This window comes from Spermophilus citellus, assembly GCF_964194105.1.
Source record: "Spermophilus citellus genome assembly, chromosome: 1".
In the NCBI taxonomy this organism is placed as follows: domain Eukaryota; kingdom Metazoa; phylum Chordata; class Mammalia; order Rodentia; family Sciuridae; genus Spermophilus; species Spermophilus citellus.
Genome location: NC_138182.1, coordinates 188275851 through 188295571, shown reverse-complemented (window position 1 = coordinate 188295571; position 19721 = coordinate 188275851). Strand labels below are relative to the sequence as shown.

The 19721-nt window shown below is 44.5% G+C and overlaps 1 protein-coding gene across 7 annotated transcripts in view; it reads right to left on the bottom strand.

Annotated features, from left to right (window-relative positions):
• FGF1 (fibroblast growth factor 1) overlaps positions 1-19721 on the bottom strand; it is a 94235-nt gene that overhangs the window by 15204 nt on the left and 59310 nt on the right. For 5 of the 7 annotated variants that reach the window (XM_081295101.1, XM_081295105.1, XM_081295102.1 and 2 more), the window contains one exon: positions 5039-5241. In XM_081295101.1, the coding sequence (XP_081151227.1) occupies positions 5039-5207 (169 nt within the window). In that variant the 5' untranslated portion in view covers positions 5208-5241. Of the gene's footprint in view, positions 1-3230; positions 3385-5038; positions 5242-17539; positions 17724-19721 lie in introns of those variants that run through there. The other 2 variants (XR_014022080.1, XM_081295104.1) reach the window with 2 other exon arrangements.

Sequence of the window (19721 nt, the reverse complement as noted above, 5' to 3'; positions counted from 1 at the left end):
GCCCTTATTTCCCTATGACCAAGCTTGGGGCACCCTGTTGGGGGTGGTGCACTGGAGATCCGCTCTTCTCTTTGACCTCTGGCAATGGGGCCAGCTCTGCCCACCGTGGCCACCTGGGAAGACATCTTGACTAAGGGCTCAAGTTAGTGGGGAACAAAGTGCCTTTGAGTCACATCAAACCAGGTGACCGAAGTCTGGATTTCCCCCAAACAATAGTCAGGGAGGGATTTCACTGAGGAGCCGTCTGCCTGGATTAAGGGCTACGAAGTAGAATTCTTCTGACCAGCAAACCCCCCTGGGGCCTCTAGGATGTGGCTGGATTTATAAATATTTGATAGGAATCCACTTCGCTCAAGAACATTTCCATTTGTGTGGTGAGTGGTGCCGGTAATCCCTCTTCCCATGCAGCCTCTTACGTGTTTGGGGAGGCCAGGGGCTGTGGGCTCCTGAGACTGCAGACTGGGGATGCTCAGGAGAATATCATTATTCTGCAGTTATTATTCCTATTGAGGAGGAAGTCACAACCCTCCACCCCTGTTGGCCAAGTGGCTAGTTGGACCAGAGAAGTTCAACAGGGCAGAGCTTACAGGGACAGGGCCCTGGGCATGTTCAGCCTCTGTGCCAGGCCTCCAGAGCTCCCACCTAGGTAGTCCCAGAAAAGCTGGCATGAAAAGTCACCTTCGGTTTTGTGAGCAAGCATGGAATTCACTTAATGTGGCAGACTCGAAAGATGGAATGTTGAGATGGGGGAGGCCCAGATAGCCCAGGAGTGATGAGGAAGAGGACTGTCAGTCTCAGCACTGGTCGCCTGGCACTGTACAAACATGGTCACATTTCAAATCCCCTCTTGCCTATGCGTTAGATAGTATTGCCCTTTTTTGGTGGGTGGGGAAGTACTAGGGATTGAACTCAGTCAGGGGCACTCAACCAATGAGCCACATCCCCAGCCCTATTTTATATTTTATTTAGAGACAGGGTCTCACTGAGTTGCTCAGCATCTCGATTTTGCTGAGGCTGGCTTTGAACTGGAGATCCTCCCGCCTCAGCCTCCTGAGCCGCTGGGATTACAGGCATGTGCCACCGGGCCTGGCTGCCTTTCTTATTTTTAAAATGAGGAAACTGAGGCACATAGAAGAGAAATAACTGCCCCAAAGTGACATAGAACTAGTAAATGGCAGTTTGGGGGCCTGTACTCCACCCACCTGATCCACATGACTCTGTGTACTTATTTAGTAGTGAAACCACTGTCATGGGGTTGGTGTGCAGGGAATGGTGGAATGTGGAAAGAACCTTAATACTGGAAGCAAAGTACTGGTTAGCCAACCTGCCCCTATTGGAAGCTGGTCACCCCTTGTCAGCTTCAGTGTTTTCAGAGTGACTATTATTAGGAAACTCATGGGGTTACAGTTAGGTAGAAATGAGTCTAGCACAATGCCTGGTGGAAATCAGTATTTGAGAGTAATTATTGGATCTATTGTTGAGCTCAAATTTATCTGCCACCAATACAATTCAGTTACTCATCAAATTAATGCATACCAAGGGACAGGCTATGGGCCAGACAAAAAATTGCAATGTTGAGCATTAAGAGACAAAGTCCTTGCTCTCAGGGAGTCCAGTGGGAAAGAAAACTGTCAAATGATCACACAAATGAGTGGAGAGTATAGGTGCAAGGAGGGAACACCCCAGGACATAACCCTCAAATGTGCTATATCCAAAACTGAACTGGCCATCTTACCCTGCCCCTTCGCCTCTTTCTGGATCTTCCTCCTCATGGTGACACATCTACCCTTCTCTCAGAGTTAAAACTCTGGCTCCAACGGGAATCTTCTCACAAACTGCTCTCCATGGGCCCCAGAGGCTGCAGCTCTCCCCGCCTGGTTGTACCTGGCATGGATGGTGTGCCAGGGTAATCAGTGTCCACAGCATAGATTGCCCACCACCTACAGAGGTGATCTTCTCCACATGCAGAAATTCCCACCAGTGGAGACGTTCTACTCAGTTCTCTGTTAGGATGGGAGGGATGGGAACCCAAGTACCACAATAAGGTACTTGGGAATTTACTCCCCGCTATGGGTAGTAGGAAGACAAATTTTGACAACTACCTTTGCCCAAGGCAGATCAACTAGTTGAGGACAAGGATAAGATGTGAAAGAAATTATTTATGTAGATTTATTTAAATATCTGATTGTCTGTTAGGAATGCTCTTTCTGAAGGAAGGCTTGGAGTGTGACTGCCTACCTGTCACAACAGTCTAGTCACACTCAGACTAATGGTCAAGGAATAGGAATCAATCCCCAGTCTATGCAGATCTCAGTTATCCAGGGATATCCACACCATGCCTGTCTAAGGCTGATTCTGTTTCGGAATAACCCTTGAGATGCAGAATGACCATGGCAGTACCACCACTGGGCAGAAGAGGGCGACAGATCCACACTCGGAGTCCATTGGTGCCCAGGAGGACTCCTCTCAGTTCTAGGATCTTATTAATTTTCAGCCTTGTGAAAGACACAGAGCAATGCTACTATTTTCCATTCTACCGGTAAGAAACTGAGTCTCTGACAGTAAACTATTTTCCTCAAAATAGAGAGCTGAGGACACTAGAGTTTGGAAGAGTCATACAGCTAAGGTGACTTTAAGTTTATTTTGCAGAACACTTCATACAAAACGGAGAGAATGTTTCTTGTCTAGTTTGGAAGTGGTAGAGCAGGAATACGGGTATTCCAACCCTAAATCTGGGCCCCTGACTCTACAGAGAGTATGTGGATTTTCCAGTTCTGTACTGACAGAACAGGGATGGATTTCTGCCCATACACCGTACTCACTCTGATTTTTGTCCCCTTGTTCTTAGTTCCAGAGAAAGAAAATAATAGGTCAACATTACCACTCTGAACATTGGCAGAGAGGCGCTGAATCAAAGCTTGAAACTAGACAGACCCTTGCCCTTCCTGGTCAGTGGCATTATAGAAAAGAGGACACTAGGAAAGTTCCTTAATATTGTGCTGGATTTCCATATGCTGCATTGAATATGTAGAAATTTTGATGATGATAACAGCAGTATTAATCAATATTTGCTGCACTTTTACTCTGGGTGGGACATTATGCAAGAGCTTTCAATATATCATTTCATTTAACTTCCCCCAAGAAACCTGTTAGGCAGGTAACATTAGTATTCTTATTTTATAGTTGGGAAATATAAGACCAGAAAGATTAAGTGACTTGCCCAAGTTCACCTGGCCAATAATGCAGCATCACTTGGATGCAGACACCTGACACACTCCTGTGCCTGCTGTGCTGAGTCCCAAGGGTCCTGATATCTTCAGTCAGGCAGCCAAATCCACAGCAGACCTCAGAAGCTGTCCTGATGTTATGCACCCAGAGTGCAGTCTATAATGTCAATGATAGAATGACAATAACGAAGACATATGATGTTTTTACAGCTTCTCATGACCCTGCAATTCAAGGTTTCCCAGAAGAGCTGGCTTTACCCCAAGGAGCATGTCACCAAGGCTGCCCTTCCTCTCCCATTCTGCATATCAGAGCCTCCCCCATTGATTCAGAAAACTGATAAGACTTACTAGAGACTTACTAGAGACATTTAAAGCCAGGGTTAATTAAAGCTTGTTTTCCTCTTGTGTGGGCCGATCACATGAATAAATTGTATATCATGCCCAACACAATGGACTACAATCTTAGTCCATTTACTTGCAGGAAATGCTGCTTGTATTTAATGTACTAGATTTTTTTTTTCCTTGTGGATTACTCTGGTACTTATTTTCCACTGAGAATAAAGCATGCAGGAAGTCCATTTGAAAAAAAAAAGTCACCAGAACAAAGCCCTGACCTTAGCCTTCCTGCTTCTCTTCTGCAGGTCTGGGTGGAGGGTGGGAAGGAAGGGACAATGCCAGCTGGCCCATAAATGCTGGCATCCATGCCAGTTACCTGTGCACCCGGGGGGTAGAGAGCGGGTAGCACTGAAGTGGTCCTTGCACACCAGGCTGCAACCTTTGAAGCATGGCCTGCTTACTACCTGATATGTAAACCAGAACCTCCAAGGCAGCGTTTTGCATTCCATTTTAAAGCCAGTCTCATGGAACCTGACTTCCTGCCTGGGCTCTGACATCTCTTCAATTCACCCACACTTCCCTTCTCTGGGTTTGCAGCGTGTTTGACTCTTGAGATTGCAGTTCCCAAAGCAGGATCCAGATCTGACTTTTAGCTTCTCTATGACATCTAATGCTTCAGTGATCCTCAGGGAATCTCCAGACACCACTGCAGGACCCAGAACCCTGAAGTCACACCTACACTCCAGCACCAGAAGTACGGAGGCATAAGGAAGAGCTCTTATGCTTAGTCAAGAAGATTATTTTCCCTGAAGTGATACCTCCATCTATCAACATCCTCGGAGAGTCGGGCTGCCGGGAAACCTGGAAGAGGCAGTAAGCCTTTGGCTGGACGGCGCTCCCTCTCCAGCTTCTATAGAATCTGGAGAATGACTTTACCCCTCCTGATTACCACAGCCACATCTGCATGATGTGCGGAGCTAGAGCTGCATAATTTATGATGTGTAAGGCTACAGTTATACACTAGGATTTCACAAATCAAGTCCAGCGGAAGCATAACCTGGAGAGTCCATTCACTTGAAACTGAGCCCAGGTCTTTGTGCAGGATTTACCGTCCCTGCCCATCTGGCTCTTCCCATGCTGGAGCAAGCCAGCCCCGGGCCAGCCTCAGGGGCCAGATCTTTCACTAGTTACAGAAACTCAGGAAACATCCAGCAATTGAACATTGGCAGCCAATTGTGTTAGGTCAGCAGAGAATCCCTTTAAAAACTTGCAATAGTTCACCTTTAGATATGCAGTAGCCCCCAACTCCCCTTTTTCCAAACCCGGGCTGTTTGCACAGGTACGGTACCCCCACCTCTGAATGTGTCCTGCCAGTAGAGCCTTGGAGAAGAGGGTACCAGTGCTCAGTTCCCCCCTTCCCATCCTTGACAGCAGAAGACCAGAAGCAAGAGGGTAAAATATGGATGGCTACTTACTGTGTTGGTCGCTCCTGTCTCTTGTCCCATCCACTGTGCCATCAGGAAGGATCCTCAAGAAGTGGCCTCCGTTGCTACAGTAGAGCAGTTTGGGCTTCTTGTAGTTCCCTGGAGGCAGATTGAACTTCTCGGTCAGGGCTGTGAAGGTTGTGATTTCCCCTTCAGCCATGGCTCAGTGGCAGCTGCTGGTGACACCTTCAGGACTGTAAGAAATTAAACAAATCTGTAGAATATTCTTCTAGTAAAGGCACGGCAGACACTCAAGAAGAGAAGGACTGCTTCAGAGCTCAGGGCGCCTGGTTAGCTTGTGACCACAGACTGGCCAGGTGATGGCCACAGAAGACGGGCCTGTGAGGTGGCCGCTGGCTAAGGCAGGGTGGTCCCTGGCCTGGGAGGGTGTTTCACAACCCTTCTGTCTTTGCAACTGGACGTAGCTTGGGACCAAGCTGTGCATTTTTTAGAACTTTAAATTTAATCATTTAGCCAAGGGGAAAAAATCATGTTTTGGTCCCTCCTTCTGGTCCACACACATCCTCAAATTAAACACTGAAGTTGCACTAAAATAACACCTGGGTCTGGCCGAAACCCACAAGAGCCGAGAGGCCAGGCCTGAGGTTCTGCCCTCCACCCTCACACTGTTTAGACTAGGTGCCTCCTGGCTTATGGCAGCAGTGAGCACAGACGGCAGGGACATTCGGGGCCTGTGAGCGAAAGACAGCAGAGACAGCAAAGGGTTAAAATGGGAAGGAATCATTCTGGGCTGTTGAGGAGGACAGAACCAGGACCAGGGAAGGAGGCAGGGAGGGGGTCAAGTGTGGCTTTTAAAGGGAAAGCCTTGTACCAAAGAAAATTTTATGAGCTAGATCACTACAAAGGCTGTGCCTGGTTACTGCTTGTTCCATAGTTTTCATATATCCTCATAGCACACAGAGAAGTCGGGTCTGTCCCTGTCCCAGGCCATCTTTATCCTGATTATTTTGTAATATGAGACATAACACAAAAACTAATGGGCTGGAGATATAGTTCAGTTGGTAGAGTGCCTGCCTCAAATGCCCAAGGCCCTGGGTTCAATCCCCAGCAACACACACACACACACACACACACACACACACACACACAACTTCCATATTGCACATTAAAATCTCCTAATGTTGTACATACCACTGCATACAAATTTACTTATTATTATAAATATGCATGGATTATTACCCCCACAGTATTAAAAAAAAAGCCAATTAATGTTATATTTAAAACATGAATTTCCCCCATGGAAGGGCTAGTGACTACACAGGCTGGAAAAGAAACAGGTCAAAGACATCAGGAGCTGCTGTAGGGGGTTTGCTTCTAAGTGGAGAAGGGCCAGCTATAAGGGTGAAGTGGTCTTATAATCATAGCAACCATCACCACCGACAACATATTCTGAGCCACAGGTTAACGCCTGTTAACATCACCATGATCCTCTGACATGGATGCTAATATCCTATCTTTTATAAAATGAAATCAAAGCTTAGAGAAGTTACCTGGCTTTCCCAAGGTCAACAGCTAGAAGTGATAGAGCTAAGACTCAAAATGAGTCTGAACACACAACCCTGATGTGTCCTTAATCACCGAGAACAGGTTAAATGTCTTTGCGGAGGCTGCAGTATTGGCAGAAGCAGGGTTTACCCATGCCTGGCAGGTACATTCGCCTCCTTAAATTTGTCATTAGGTTCTTTCCATTTTTGACCCAAAGGTTGTCTCTCTCCACCAACAGCCTCTGCTTTTGCCCCCTGATGACCTTGAATCAGGACTCAGGCAGTTCCTCATTCCCAGGAGGAGGCCAGATCACTGAGCACTTAAGCCCAGGGAAGACCTGCTGGCCTCCCTCCGTCCCAGCCTACCAGAACCTTCAGCAGCTCCTGCAGCAGCCTCCTGGAGTTGCTCTTACAGAAAGCAATTCCATCATAGATCAAGGCACCAATCTGAATAATTTGTCCTTGTGACATTTAAATTGGGACTGATGTTGGAAACCTTCATTTGTTTTCTCTGCTAGTTTGGGTATATTTCTCCTAAAGTGCAGCCACAATGGGTCATTCATTGAACCCTGTTTCAACTGTTGTTTGAGGTCTCTCCAAAGACCCCCAAAGCAAATTTTGCACATACCATAAGAACTATATTTAAAGTCAGACCATCCCAAATGGCCCCTCACATATGGTGAAACTCTGTCCAATCCTCTTCACACAACATGGTGACAGGGAGAAAATTAATTCTATTTGTGTCTGCTTCACAGGGCAGCAGCAGAGTTGACCTTGCATAGCACATTCTAATCTTCTCCTAAATTTCCACTCTCTCTTCCAAATCCCTCCCTGTCATCTGAAGCCTCTTAGTCTCTCTGTGTCCATCTCAGGCTCCCTTACTCTCTCTCTCTACCCAGTCTTTCAGTTTCAGTCTCTCTCTGCTCAATTTTAGATCCCCTTCTCTTCCCTCTCCCCAACCCCAAGGATGGAATCCAGGGCCTTACACATACTAAGCATGCTCTGCCACTGAGCCATGCCCCAGCCCTGGGGATCCCCTTCTGTCCCCTTCACCTATCACATTTCCATTACACAATGCCACCCCTTGTTAAAATACAACTTAGATAGATAGATTGATAGATAGATATTTTTTTTTCATTTTTTTCCCAAGCATTTCCTAAGTCATTTACTTAATTTGGTATACAGGAGATAATAATCATATTCTAGTGGTTGCCATTTAACTGTGAAAATAGTCAGGAGGGTGATTTTTGTTTCTTGTAGTCTCTGGGTCTTCTCCAGTGGGGATTTCTGTCTGCTTTTTTCCCTGATGGTGGGACAACGGCATGTTAAGGATCCAGCCCCAGTGAACAGTCTCCATGAAGTAGTTTTCTAAGTGTTGTGCACGGATTTGACTCCATTTGCCTTCTTGCCTCCACTCCATGGGGCGGGGCGGGGGCGGGGGGTGGGGAGAGGATGCAGCAGCAGGCTGGCTGGTGTTAGAGGACCGGCTCTAGCCAAAGATGACACTAAGGCTCACATTCACCTGTGTGGATAGGCCAGGCTTATCAGTGCAGAGATCTCACCAGCTAAATAACTTTGGCCAAAGCCCAGCAGGTCCTCAGGGTTCCCTTCCTCCTGACCATCGTGTAACATGCAGCTAAACAAGGCCACCCTCTGCTTTCTGCCTGTTCCCCACTATAAGATGCACAGCCATGGGGTGACTGTATTTTTCAGATGGCTCCTATAATCCTGGAAAACAGAACATAGTCCTGGAGCCTACACCGAACTGATAGGCCAGGGCAAGAGGATTTAGCCATCAGCCAAAAACCCCAGGGGGGCATGAAAAGCTCTTATTTTTAACTTTATTTACAATTCACCTATCTTTTGAGCTGTGGTTGATCTGAAGTTCTCTGCCAATCCACTATTTGTTTAGGATAGGAATAAAGGAAGTATATGACATGATAAAACCAGAAGGCAGCAACCTTAGCAGGCCCTTGGGGATTTACACAAATTGCTCTAATAAATGAATCCATTAACTAAGTGAAATCAGGCATTAAGCATAATGGGAATTTATGAGCTCTGCTTCTCATTACTATTTTCTTTTTATTGGCCGTCAGGGGAGGGGATTATCTGTGTTTGTGCTGGAAGATAGAGAAGATCAAGCCCAATGAACTCTATGTCATCATTATGCACTAAGTCCAGCCCTTGGAGATTTGGGACAGTGGTGAGATTTTAGGAAAGCCAGGTGATTTTTCTTGATTGATCAGTGATACCAAAGTGAGAGGAGCATGGAGTCTACTAGAACATCTGTGTGAGGCTGACACACTTGGTCAGCTGTGACCTCTGGAAGAGACCCTGAACTTGGACACTCAAACAGGACATGAGGTGGACACTCCTACCCAGGAATACAGCAGTCACATAACAGTGTGGGATGGTAAGCAACCATTGCACCACCCTACCTGCACCCAAAGTGGCTGGGAATAGGAGTGGATTCCTCCTTCTAAGGTGTTTCCTCTAATAACCCTCACCTTCCCTAATGCACGGAGGGGTCAGGTTAAATAGGAACAATATTCACAAAAGCCCTTGGGAAAGTTTAAAATTGTAATCTGACCTATAGGAGACAAGAGTAACTGGTTATGTTGAACTAGTTGAAGCCTGGTGTGGTCTAGGTCATTTGTGATCAAATGCTTCATTTAAGATAATTTTTCAATGGGCTTGAAAATAGAGGATTTTTCTGTTTTTCTTTTTGCAGTGCTAGACACCTGCTGTCCCACTGAGCTACATCCCCCATCCTGAAAGTTATTTTTCATTCCCTCCCAAATTTAAGCTAAGTCCCTCTTCCCATTATTTAGGCCACAAACTGCAGAGAGGAGCAGGAGACAAAGGTAAACTATGATTGTATAAGAGGGGATTCAGTTCCTCTTTCAGACTGGTTCTCAGCTTATCAGCAGCTATTGCAATGACATTTATTAAACTTGATATTTCTAGAAGACATTTGTACTCAGCTTGGCTCTGGTGACAAAGCTGGAAGGAAAGTCTTATGGTTCTAGAAATCAAGGAAAGGCAAACATTGACATTTATTTATTTATCCCCTTTACTACCTATGCAATACAGAATACCCTTAAAGCAGGGCATTTTGAAAAGTATATAAAGCCTCCAAAAGTAGATGTGTGTGTGTGGCAGTTAAGATGATCATGTCCTTAAACCCAGCATATAAAAAAACAGGATTAGCTTTGGTTCCAAATTGGTCCTAAGTTCTTATTTCTTCCTTTTCTCTGTGGATAGCATCACCCAAAGCCTTAACTATTCCTTAGAGATACTAATTAACTTCAGATTTTGTTAAGTCAAATATGCATATTAAACGTTAAGGGTAAAAGAAGCCAGGCATGGTGGCACACGCCTATAATCCCAGTGGCTTGGGAGGCTGAAGCAGGAGGATTGTGAGTTCAAAGCCAGCCTCAGCAACTTAGCGAGGCCCTGTGCAACTCAGTGAGACCATGTCTCTAAATAAAATACAAAAAAGGGCTGGTGAAGTGGCTCAGTGGTTAAGTGCCCCTGATTTCAATCCCCAGTATCAAAACAAAAACAAAATGTTAAGGGTAAAAAGAAAACAAATGGAATCTGTTAATTCCAACCAGTACTTGTAGGAAATAAATAAAACTTCATGGAAGTGTCAAGAAAAAAGAGGAAGAGAAGATAAACTTTTTAAAATGCTCAAAATTAGGTGGAAGAATTAACCCAAATAGATTTGTAATAACAATAAATGTAAATGGACTAAATTATCTAGTTTTTGGATTTAAAAGATAATCCATACACATTTTGATTACAAGAGATACATTTAAAAGATAAGAATGTAGAAAGTAAAATGATAAAAAACTAAACTGGGCATGATGGTTTACACTTGTATTCCCAGTTACTCAGGAGGCTGAGGCAAGAGGATCACTTGAGCTCAGGAGTTTGGGATCAACCTGGGCAACATAGCAAAGCCTTGTTTTAAAATAAATAAATGAATGACTAAATAAATAAATAAGATGACCTTCAAAGGTTAGCAAAAAAATTAAAATTGGCTCTATTAATATCATATAAAAATAATTCTAAGGCAAAAAGAATGATTAAGGGTAAAAGGAATTATTCCATAATGATAAGTGGAAACATTAAACAGAAAAATTTAAAAAATCCCAAGTTTGTGTATACCTAATGACACAGTCTCAAAATATATAAGGCAAAAAGTTGACAAGTATATAAAGAGAAATTAGCAAATCCACAATGGTGATGGAAGATTTTAATGTATTTCTATCATAAATGGTAGAGCAGACAGACATAGAATATCAATGAGAACATAGAAGACATCCTGAAATACACAACTAGGATGTTTAGTTGAAAAATATCTAAGGGAATCTGTACCCAACAGTGAATTGGACAGAGTTCTTCTCAAGGACATGTGGAACATTTACCAAAATTGCCTAAGGCAGGACGCAACCCAAAAAGAAGAGTGAGTTTCGTTCTAACAATTCTCTGAATAGAAAACACTTCCAACCATCCATTTGGTGACAAGGTCCTTTCACTTTTACGTTAAAAAAACATATTTATTTATTTATTTATTTTAATTAGGTACATATGATAGCAGAATGCATTTTGATTCTTTGAACACAATTGCAGCCCAACTTTTCATTCCTCTGGTTGTATGATGTAGTGTCACACCATATATGCAGTCATACACGCACCTAGGGTCATGATGTCCATCTCATTCCACCATCTTTCCTGCCCCCATGTCCCCTCCCACCCTCACTTTTACCTTTTTAATGTCTCCTAAAAACACTCTCTCTTCTCCCTCCTCACTGGGCTGCCTTAGAGCAGAGCCACACCTCCTGTCTCTGGGCTGCTGCGGCAAGCTGTAGTGGTCCCTCTTCTCCAGCACTGCTCCTTCCTGCTGCTGGTGACCCTCCTAACTAGGGATCTGGTCATCGCTCCCCAGTTGAAGATCTTTGACTGGATCAGTGGATCTCTACTGCCTTCAGAATAAAGCCCAGACTCCTACCTATGAGGCTTTCTCTTCTGCTCTCTGCCTACCCTGGTGACCTATCCTCTTACTGGTCTCTTCTCACAGTCCCCCCACACCTTCACACTTGCCCAGGCCTTGACCCATACGTCCTCCTGCTGCCAGCAGTAATCTCTCTCCTTACCCCCACCCTTCCAGGGGCCTGGCTAAGTCATCCTCGCCCTCCAAAAATTCAGCTAGATAGTTCCTCCTCCAAAAGGCCCTCTTTGGACACATCCCCCAACCTGACCTCTGCCCATTCCCTCCACACCACACACACACACACCACACACACACATCACACACACACACACACACACACACACACACACGCACAGAGTTCAGATGAGCTGATTGATTCTCTTGGGCTCCCAGCTCTTCTTTTGCTTCCTGGCAGCACTGGGTGTGATTGCCATCAGTATTTCCCACCTCAGCCCCTCTCCATGGCTTCCTGCTGCTCTGTAGTAAAGACCAAAGCCTTGAGCTGGCCTGTGGGGCTCCAGGAGGACCAGCCCAGGCTTCTTCCCCTTACATTACACTCCTTCTCCAAACTGCCTTCTATTTCCTGGAAAGCACTGGCTCCCTCTCACCCTAGGACACTTGCCCCCACTCTGCCCTCTGTCCGGAGCACTCTGCTCTCCTCCTCTCTGCTCCACCCACCTGGTTTACTACTCATTTTTCTTCAGATCTTAGTTCACTTGCCAATTCCCCAAGAAAGCCTTTCCTGGCTTCCCTTAACTGGGTCAGGTTCCTCCAGTTCTCACAGGACCATTTAATATTTCTTCGGAGGGTTTACATCAGTTTTTAAATATGGACTCATTCCTGTGATTAATTAATGTCTCCTTCATGACAGGACTGTCGGTTCCATAATAGTAGAAACCACTCTGCGTGGCTCACCATGGTTCCCAGTGCCTGGAAGAATGCCTGGCATCTGATGGTCACTAGACAAATATTTTTTGAGTGAGTGGATGAACGTAATTTAACTCTGCTTCTTGACTGTCTCCTTCATTAGTGTCTGAGATGCTGGGAAAGAAATTTTTCCTTTTATTTCTGTATCCAGCATTTGGCAAATGCCTGGATGTATCAGTATCCGGTGCAGCTTGTTGACTGAATATCAAGGCAGCCCCTTCTCAGGAGGCTCTAGCATAGTATCCTACAGACATCGACAGAGAAGCTAAACCAAGAGCCAGCATTTGATTTAATTGGGTTCAATTTACAGTGGAGTACCCTGCCTTGGTTTCTGCCAGGCCTAAATTCTATTCCTATTTGTAACAAATATTTCCTTACCTCTTCAAAGGAAATACTAGAGAAATCAAGAATTTCACAAGTTAAAGGATTAGATCCTTTGGTCCCAAATCTGACTTGTTCAACCAAAACCAAACCAAAACAAACAAACAAACAAAAACCAAATAAACAAAAATTGTAGGGCCTGAAAAAAATATTCCAGCTTTTGTTATTTCTGCCAAGGAACATTGTCAGGCTGGCAGGGACCCTTCTCAAACCCTCTGGTGAAGGAATATTTGTTTTCTTTGTTTTTTTGGTTGTTTTTTTTTTTTTTTTTTGGTACCAGAGATTGAACTCAGGGGTGCTTAACCACTGAGCCACATTTCTAGTCCGTTTTTGTATTTTATTTAGAGAAAGAGTCTTACTGAGTTGCTTAGAGACTTGCTAAGTTGCTGAGGCTGCCTTTGAACTCTTGATCCTCCTGTCTCAGCCTACCGAGCCGCTGGGATTACAGGGTTGCACCACCACGCCCGGCTGGGAATGTTTGAACTAAGAGAGACACTGTGTTCTTTGCTGTCTGTATTTGCCTTATTCTACCCTCAAGTGATATGTAAGGGGTCTGAGGCTAGGAGTGTGGCCTTGGTTGACTGGCCTGGACAGCATGCTATCCTCAAATCAATTCTGTTCCATGAACTATAATTCATTTTCCAAAATTAACTGTAAACCGTGAACTTCACTATGGAATGGACTTAACAGTGGTGTGCAGGAGATGGCTCCTACAAGTTTTTGCAAACCAATTATTACACATTCAGGAATCTTGCTGCTGGCTGTTAAACCATTAGTAGCTTCAAATCAGCTCCGATGAGGATATTTATATTACAGAAATTGGCAAATGCTAGAAATCGGGGCCTTCCCCCCCCCCCCTTTCTTTTTCTCTCCTTTGATAGCTGAATTACCAGCATACTACTAACCTTGGATTTAAATCCTGGCGGGGAACTCATTAGTAAATGACTTATTCTTACAGGGTCTCAGTTTCCTCATCTGTAAAATGAAGCTTCATAGTAGTAGGTACTGCACAGAGTCCTTCTAAGTATTAAATGGTGATGTTTACAAAATGCTGAACCCAGCACTTGAAAATCTATAAGGCTCAATAGACGTTAGCTTGACTGTCACCATTCACATATCACCATTCATGTATCCTCTTGTTAGTTTTGATCATCAACTGTGCTATTGATTTAGAACTGAACAAACTTGATCTGTAACATTTACTAATACTTAAGTAATATTTGAAAAATGTCCTTTTCTAAGTGATAAGCTAGGAGTTCTATCATCACTGTGTGCAATGACGCTCTCTCCTCAGTACTCAGTATATTTTTTTACAAGTGCATGTCTTTCTGTCCAGGATGACGGAGAACCTAGGGATTTAATGGTCCTTCTCTCTGGTTCTTTAGGATCATTCTAATCCTAAAAATCTCCAAGTCACTGAGCACAAACCGTTCCCCAGTCTTCCAGAATCAAATATTCAAGAGAGATCAAGATATCATACTTTAGATGTCAATAACTTCTACTCGGTGCTATCTAGGGGAGAAGGTTTCAGGTGTCATGGAAATTTAAACAAAAAAAGAAAAAGCAAAGAAAGAAAGAGGAAAAGGCTTAAAAATCTCTCTTCCCCAGTTCTGAAGTCTCAAAGGCTCTGAACACTCGAAGTTCTTTCATAACTCAGACACAAACTGTCCTGAAACTATGTCATCTTTGGTTATCTCACTTTGTCTTAATGTTTATATATCTGGTACAAAATTACAATTGAGTTTGATTCCAAGTTACTGTCCCAGATGCCACTGGAGTTATTTTGTAATATATGAGTAATACTAGCTTCTAAAATTCTCAGAATTCTAGTTTCTGAAACACATCTAGTCCAAGGTTTTTCAGATAAGGGATTGTAGTAGAAATGGGTTTCTGTCTTTAAGAAGGTCACAGTCTAGCCTATCTGACTCATCAAGCCATGCTTCAGAAGAGACAGACACAGATTCTTGGACCAAGTGTAAGTGGCAGAAAATGGGGGCTGTTAGTCTAATCTAGGTGCATGGCCAAACAGCCCACTCCCAGTGTTGGCTCCCACACTTCTTAATGAAGACTAGAAAAATGTAAGGTGTGCACCCACATGTGCACACATGCCCAAGGATTGCCTCCATCTGGAGTTTCTTCCCTGGATTCAAGATCTTTTATTCTCTGCAGTTTAGCGGATCCACCCCAAAACACATCCTTGTCAGGGAGCACCCTGCAACTGGAGGTCAGGGATTCTTTTAAGTGCTTGCAGAAAACAGCTTCCAATCTGAGAGGAAAACCAGATTGCTTCCTGGTGCAGCGGCATGCTCTGCTGGCCCCAGTTCTGTCTGAGCTTTAATGGTACACACTGGGCCAGAGCATCCCGCCGGCTCGGGGCCATCCTGAGGACCTGCACACTTCTTAAATGGAAATCCTTCCTGCAAACTGAAGCATTAAAGCCCAGGGATTTGAGCCAAAAGCAAAGTGATTCTGCAGGGGTTCTTGCAGCTTCACGCCCCTTCCTTTAACCTTCTCTTATTGATGTGTCTCCAAAAACCTTTTTAATGTGTTGTATGAGTTCCAGTCTCCAGAAGCAGCCCAGCAAGGACATTCCTTCTCTAAGTCAGTCCTCTTTCTAGCTCATAGGAAGATAGTCTGTTCACTGGTTTGTTTTTTATCCCCCTTCCCTCCTCACCTAGACAATGTAATCTCTCCAAATTCAGTGTTTTGAAGTATGTATTTGATGTCTGTTTGGAACTGCTGAAGACTTGCTCTTATCACATATTACCCAATAGCCCACTTTAGACATACACATAAATAATCAAGCACATCCACAAATAATGCAATAGCAACCACTTCTTGAACATGTACTATGTACCAGATACGGTCCTAAGCACATTATGTACTTTCCCCCCCCCCCCCCTACTGGGGTTTGAACTCAGGAATGATTTTCCACTGAGCTACATACCCAGATTTTCTTTATTTTGAAACAGGGTCTCATTAAGTTGTTTAGGGCCTCACTAAGCTGCATTCAACATATTAATCATCGTGGACAAGCTTGTGATCCTCCTGCCTCAGCCTCCTGAGTCATTGGGATTACAGGTGTGCACCATTCAACCTAGCAGGAAGGCTTTGCTTTTGGGCAGGGTTGGCTGGGAGGTAAATGAATAGAGTAACACTTTCTATGCAATCACTTACCCTAGCCTATTTTAATGTCTGAAAGTTAAAGTAAGAGGAAAGAGAGCTACCCTAAAAAGAACTCAAGGCATTGCTTGTGTGTGTGTGTGTGTGTGTGTGTGTGTGTGTGTGTTGCTAGGAATTGAACCCAGAGCCTTATGCCTGCCAGTAAGTGCTCTGCCTCTGAGCCACATTCCCAAAGCTTTTTAAAATTTTTATTTTGAACCCAGGCTGGCCTCCAACTTGCTATCCTCCTCAGCCTCTGAGGAGCTGGGATCATAGGGGAGCCCCATCGTGCCTGGCAAGGATTCTCCTTCTCACCTCCATTTTACAGCTGAAGAGGCTGAGGCTTAGAGAGTTGAAATCTCAGTCACTTTTCTAGGATCATACAGCTGAACAACTGTCACAGCTCAGACCTGAAGGGAGGTTTTCTGATTCCGGACTCCCTGATTTTAATCCCTGTATCATTGTGGACAAGAGAATAAATGTCGTTGAGCTGAGAGATCCTTCACCCTCTCTGTTCTTTTTACCTCACCAGCATCTGTAACTCATGTAGCCTTTGAGATGTTCCGAAAGAGGTATCTGCCTTCACTGAAGTGGGGTCTTTGAAGTGCCTCCTCTGACAGACTCTCCCCTTCTGCAGTGGTACAGTGGCCACCTTGGGTGCTTTCCTGGTTGTCACTCTGGTACCTCCTGAAGGTGACCCAGCATCATGGGATACCAGCTGGGCCCTCATCAGAGCAGCCGTTTGCCATTGCTGATAAAGGATCCAGGGTGGCCTGAAAACACAGGGTAGTGGATGAAAGGTCCAATTTCAAGAGGCTCCAAGGGCTCTGAACTTGAGAAGCCTCATTAGCTCAGAGTCACAGACTTGGATTTTGGTTTTTGCTATGTTATGAACTCCTTGCATGACTGGCAAATCTTCAACCTTCATGTTCCTCAATTGCCTTATCTGTAAAATGAAGCTGTTCGGGGTGGAGCCCCAGGCTGGGGATGTGGCTCAGTGGTAGAGTATGTGCTTAGCATGTGATGCCCTAGGTTCCATCCCCAGCACCATCATAAAAAAGGAAGAAAAGAGTACTGGAATGTCAGGGTGCCACGAGGAAAGAAGAGAACAAAGCGAAAATGCCAGGTATTATAACTGTTAATTAGAGCCTGTGTCTTATTAGGTTGACTATTTGAATTTTTAAGGCATTGGAGGTTTCACAAGCATTTTAGAAGCAAAAAAGCCTCTCTGGGTGACTATTGTGTGGACAGAACATTAGGTACTTTATTCTCACTTTGTATTTGCTATTCCTCCTCCTACAGCTACATGAACACCCCCCATTTGGGCCCCCCAGCCAAGACAACTGTGATGGAGGCCGAACAGCTTATCAAAGCAAATCTGCAGCTTAGTCAAGAACAAAACCCTCAGTCCCAAGACATCAGTTTATGATGTCACCCCTCTGTTGGTCTGCCTCATTTCCAAAGGACTCTTGCTCACTGAAAAAGTAAAAAAAAAAAAATTGAAAAGGACAAACTCACATTTTTGTCAGACAGATGATAGATACCCAGGCGGCTCAGGAAGAATGGTTGGCAATCCCGGAATGCAGCTTTGTGTTTAAGGTGCTTGGATACGAGGGAGGAATGTAAACCCCATAGAGCTCTTTCCCATGTCATGGTCTATTCTGGATCTCTAAGGGGGGCATGGAGGCCACAGCTGGGCCCCCAAGAGCTACATCCTGCAGAGGCATCCAGCACCATGCAGGAAGCCGGCAGCAGAGCAGAGCCCCGGATTTGCAAAGGGACTCAGTGGGTGTCACAGCCAAAGGGCAGGAAGAAAATAGTCACTGCCCCCGGTGCCAGGCTTCCAGGGCTCAGCTTTTGCAGAGCCTGTTTTAGGACAGTATAAAACTTGTTCCCTTTTTGCATTCTTTCTTTTTAAGGACTTTGGCTATTTTTAGAGTTTCCTTGTTCTTGCCAACTCTCCTTGATCCCCTATGAATAATACAAAGGGGACCATTTTCCCGTATGCACTCTTTTCCCTGTTTCAATGTCACCAAAGGCATTCAAGGTCTCTGGACTGTGTCATTGCTTTCCACACAGGGGTCTGCATGCAGCCTAGCCATTGGCAGGAGCCAGGTGGGTTTTATGGAAAGGAGATGGAGCAAAACATCCCCACAGGGCCTGGGAAATGACTGGTGTTTGATAAGGAATGAATGCATTTGGAAGTGAGTTGAAATCTGGTGTCCAAGAAGCTGGCCCAAGAGATAAGTCTAGCCCTAGCCTCCCGTGTCTCCAGGAAGGCATGCATTACAGTTAAGACACCATTTCTCAAAAAAATGGCGAGGGTAGGTAGGTACCGACAACCGCCACAGCGTACTCATCGTTAGATGAGGCCTCTTAGGAGAGATTACTTCAGGTCTTGGCAGGTAGCTCAAAGCATGGTTTGCTTCCAGCCCTTCAGCTCTCCATGATCTCCCTCCTTGTTTATTTCTTTTTGGGATCTGACCTTTCAAAGCCATTTATCTCCTTCAATGTCCACTGGCCCCTATCATGTTTTAGAGATCAAAGAAGACCCACTGGGTTGGGTGGGGCGGTTTGAAAAGTGGAGAAACTTGAAGTTATGGGCCTTTGAAAACAGGTTAGGCAACAAGAAGCAAGGAGAGACCTGAGAGGGGCTTCTCTTCCCTTCTCTGAGCTGTGCCATCTTTTGCACATAATTCCTCTGGTCAGCCAGAGATCCTGCATTCCTTGGCTCCTCCTGGCTTGGTCAGGTGCAAGGGGATCTTCTTGGAATTTGATAAATCTAAAACTTGAGATAGTCCCATGGGGTGAGGAGGACAGAAGGAGAACATTCTCCAGTGTTTCATGATAGTGTACTCTTGAACTCTTAATGGCATAAATTTCCTATAGATCTGTTATTATAGAAAATAAACACATAGATGGGTATTGCTTTTCAAAACTGTCCTTCATAGGCTATGTAGAAGTTTGATGGATTTGATTTGCAAAAAAAAAAAAAAAAAAAATCTTTATGAATGCATAGCATTTACAGGCAGGGTATCTGCCTCCCTGAGTCTGTGTGGGGCCCACTCTGTCTAAAGAAGCCCCCCTCACTTCCGTGTTTTCTATCCCTTCCCTAAATGTGTTTCTTTCATATCATTCATGATAATTCATAGTTATTGTTCTTTCTCAAGCTACATAGCTGTATAACACACAAAAATGTAATCTAAGGGCCCATATCAGGCTTGGTTTGCTCACATTGTATTGTCAGCACTCAGCACTGTTACTCATCCTGTCTTTTAGAAATTGTTATTATAATTCAAATTATTATAATTATATTATTGTTCTTATTTTATTCACCATGGATATTTTTGCATTACAGTGGAATTTCAGAAAATATCACATGAAGCTATTACTCAGCGTGATGACGGAGTGAAGTTTTTGCTTGAAGCAAGTGCTTGCCTCCCATCACCCTCATCCACCCCTGTTAGCTGGTTGACTTCTCCAAGGTCTATTAATCAAGCCCTTTGACTCTAGTCAAGGCTCAGCAAATGTCCACGCTTATTACCAGCCCTCCAGTAGCCCCACTCCAGTCCACCAGCACCTCCAGCCTTACCTCTAAAAGAGCATGCTCCCCGCCACCTCTTTATGCTGTTTTTCCCTCCTGACATTTTTATACACTGAGCCTGAGAGATCTCTTTAAATTTATATCAGATTGGTCACT